General features: G+C 39.0%; 1 protein-coding gene across 1 annotated transcript; it reads right to left on the reverse strand.

Annotated features, from left to right (window-relative positions):
• Positions 1-195: 195 nt before the first annotated feature.
• LOC107619446 (germin-like protein subfamily 3 member 1) lies at positions 196-1,210 on the reverse strand. The gene has a single exon (XM_016321737.3). The coding sequence runs from the start codon at positions 1,147-1,149 to the stop codon at positions 520-522; it is 630 nt and encodes a 209-aa protein (XP_016177223.1). The 5' UTR covers positions 1,150-1,210; the 3' UTR covers positions 196-519.

Genomic DNA, 1,210 nt, shown 5'->3' on the forward strand with positions numbered 1-1,210 from the left:
AAAATATACTTTACCCTAATTTTAATATAAATTTTAATTATAAATCGATTTACTTCTGATATATATATATATATAAAAAAAAATATTAGAGATTCAACAAAATTTATTTTTTTAGTCAATAATATTTAAAATGTGAATTAAAAATATAATATTAGATTATTAGAATAAAAAAAACTAGACTAATAATTAAAAATATTGGCAAAAACAACAAATTCTGATTAAACTTTTCTCACTCCAAAAACAATCTTGGAGATGCTCTTAAATCTCAACACTTGGTTTTGGAACATTAACATAGAAACTAAATTCAAAATACACGATTTTTTTCGGGTGTACTACAAATAATACACCAATTTATGACTCCACAATGATACATACAAGGAATTCAATAATAACTGTGACACCTAGACACAAAATGTAATGAATATGAAAAACAACACAGAAATAATAATGATAATGGGAATGGGTGATGAAATGAGGAGGATAACACAATCTAGAGGGTCTGATATTATGTCTCTAAGTCTAACCGCTTCCACCAAGAACACCCTTAAGCTTCTTGATCAATTCAGGGTCAAGGAAAGTAGTCTTTGCAATCAATGGAGTAGAGAAGTTGCTTGCAAACAAAGCAAAATCAAGAATCTGAAGTCCAGGATTGGGGCTACTAAAAAAAGCAAAAGCAACGGCGCCTTTCTTTCCAGCAGCTACCTGAAAATGCAGCAAGCCTTGAGGGAAAATCATAAGCTCTCCTGTCTTAACTGTGGCTATGTAAACCGAGTTCGCCGAAGAGACGAACCCGGCAGTTATATGGCCACTCTTCACAACTAGTAGCTCTGTGGCGCCAGGGTGGGAGTGAAGAGGAACCACACCACCCGGACCCAGGTCTAGCCTCAAGGCCGAGAGGCCGAGGCCGTTGAGGCCTGGGAATTGGCTGACAAATGCCGGCGTCACGGCGGCGTTTATGAGGGCAATGATTTTTCCAGGGACGGAGAGGCCGGTGTAGACGAAGTCGGAGGAGGTTACATTGGCTTCCGGCTTGCAGGGGAAACCTGCAGGGGTGTCTGATGCTGTGGTGTCTGCCACACAGAAGTCTTGGACTGATGCATGGCAAGTTGTGGATAAGAGAAGTGGGATGAGGAAGAGAATGGGAAGCATCTTTGCTTGTGAGTATGTTTATTTTTTAGGTTCCGATGGAAATGTACGATTGGCTTCGCAC

Source organism: Arachis ipaensis, chromosome B9, assembly GCF_059453495.1.
Source record: "Arachis ipaensis isolate K30076 ecotype BB chromosome B9, ASM5945349v1, whole genome shotgun sequence".
Lineage (NCBI taxonomy): Eukaryota > Viridiplantae > Streptophyta > Magnoliopsida > Fabales > Fabaceae > Arachis > Arachis ipaensis.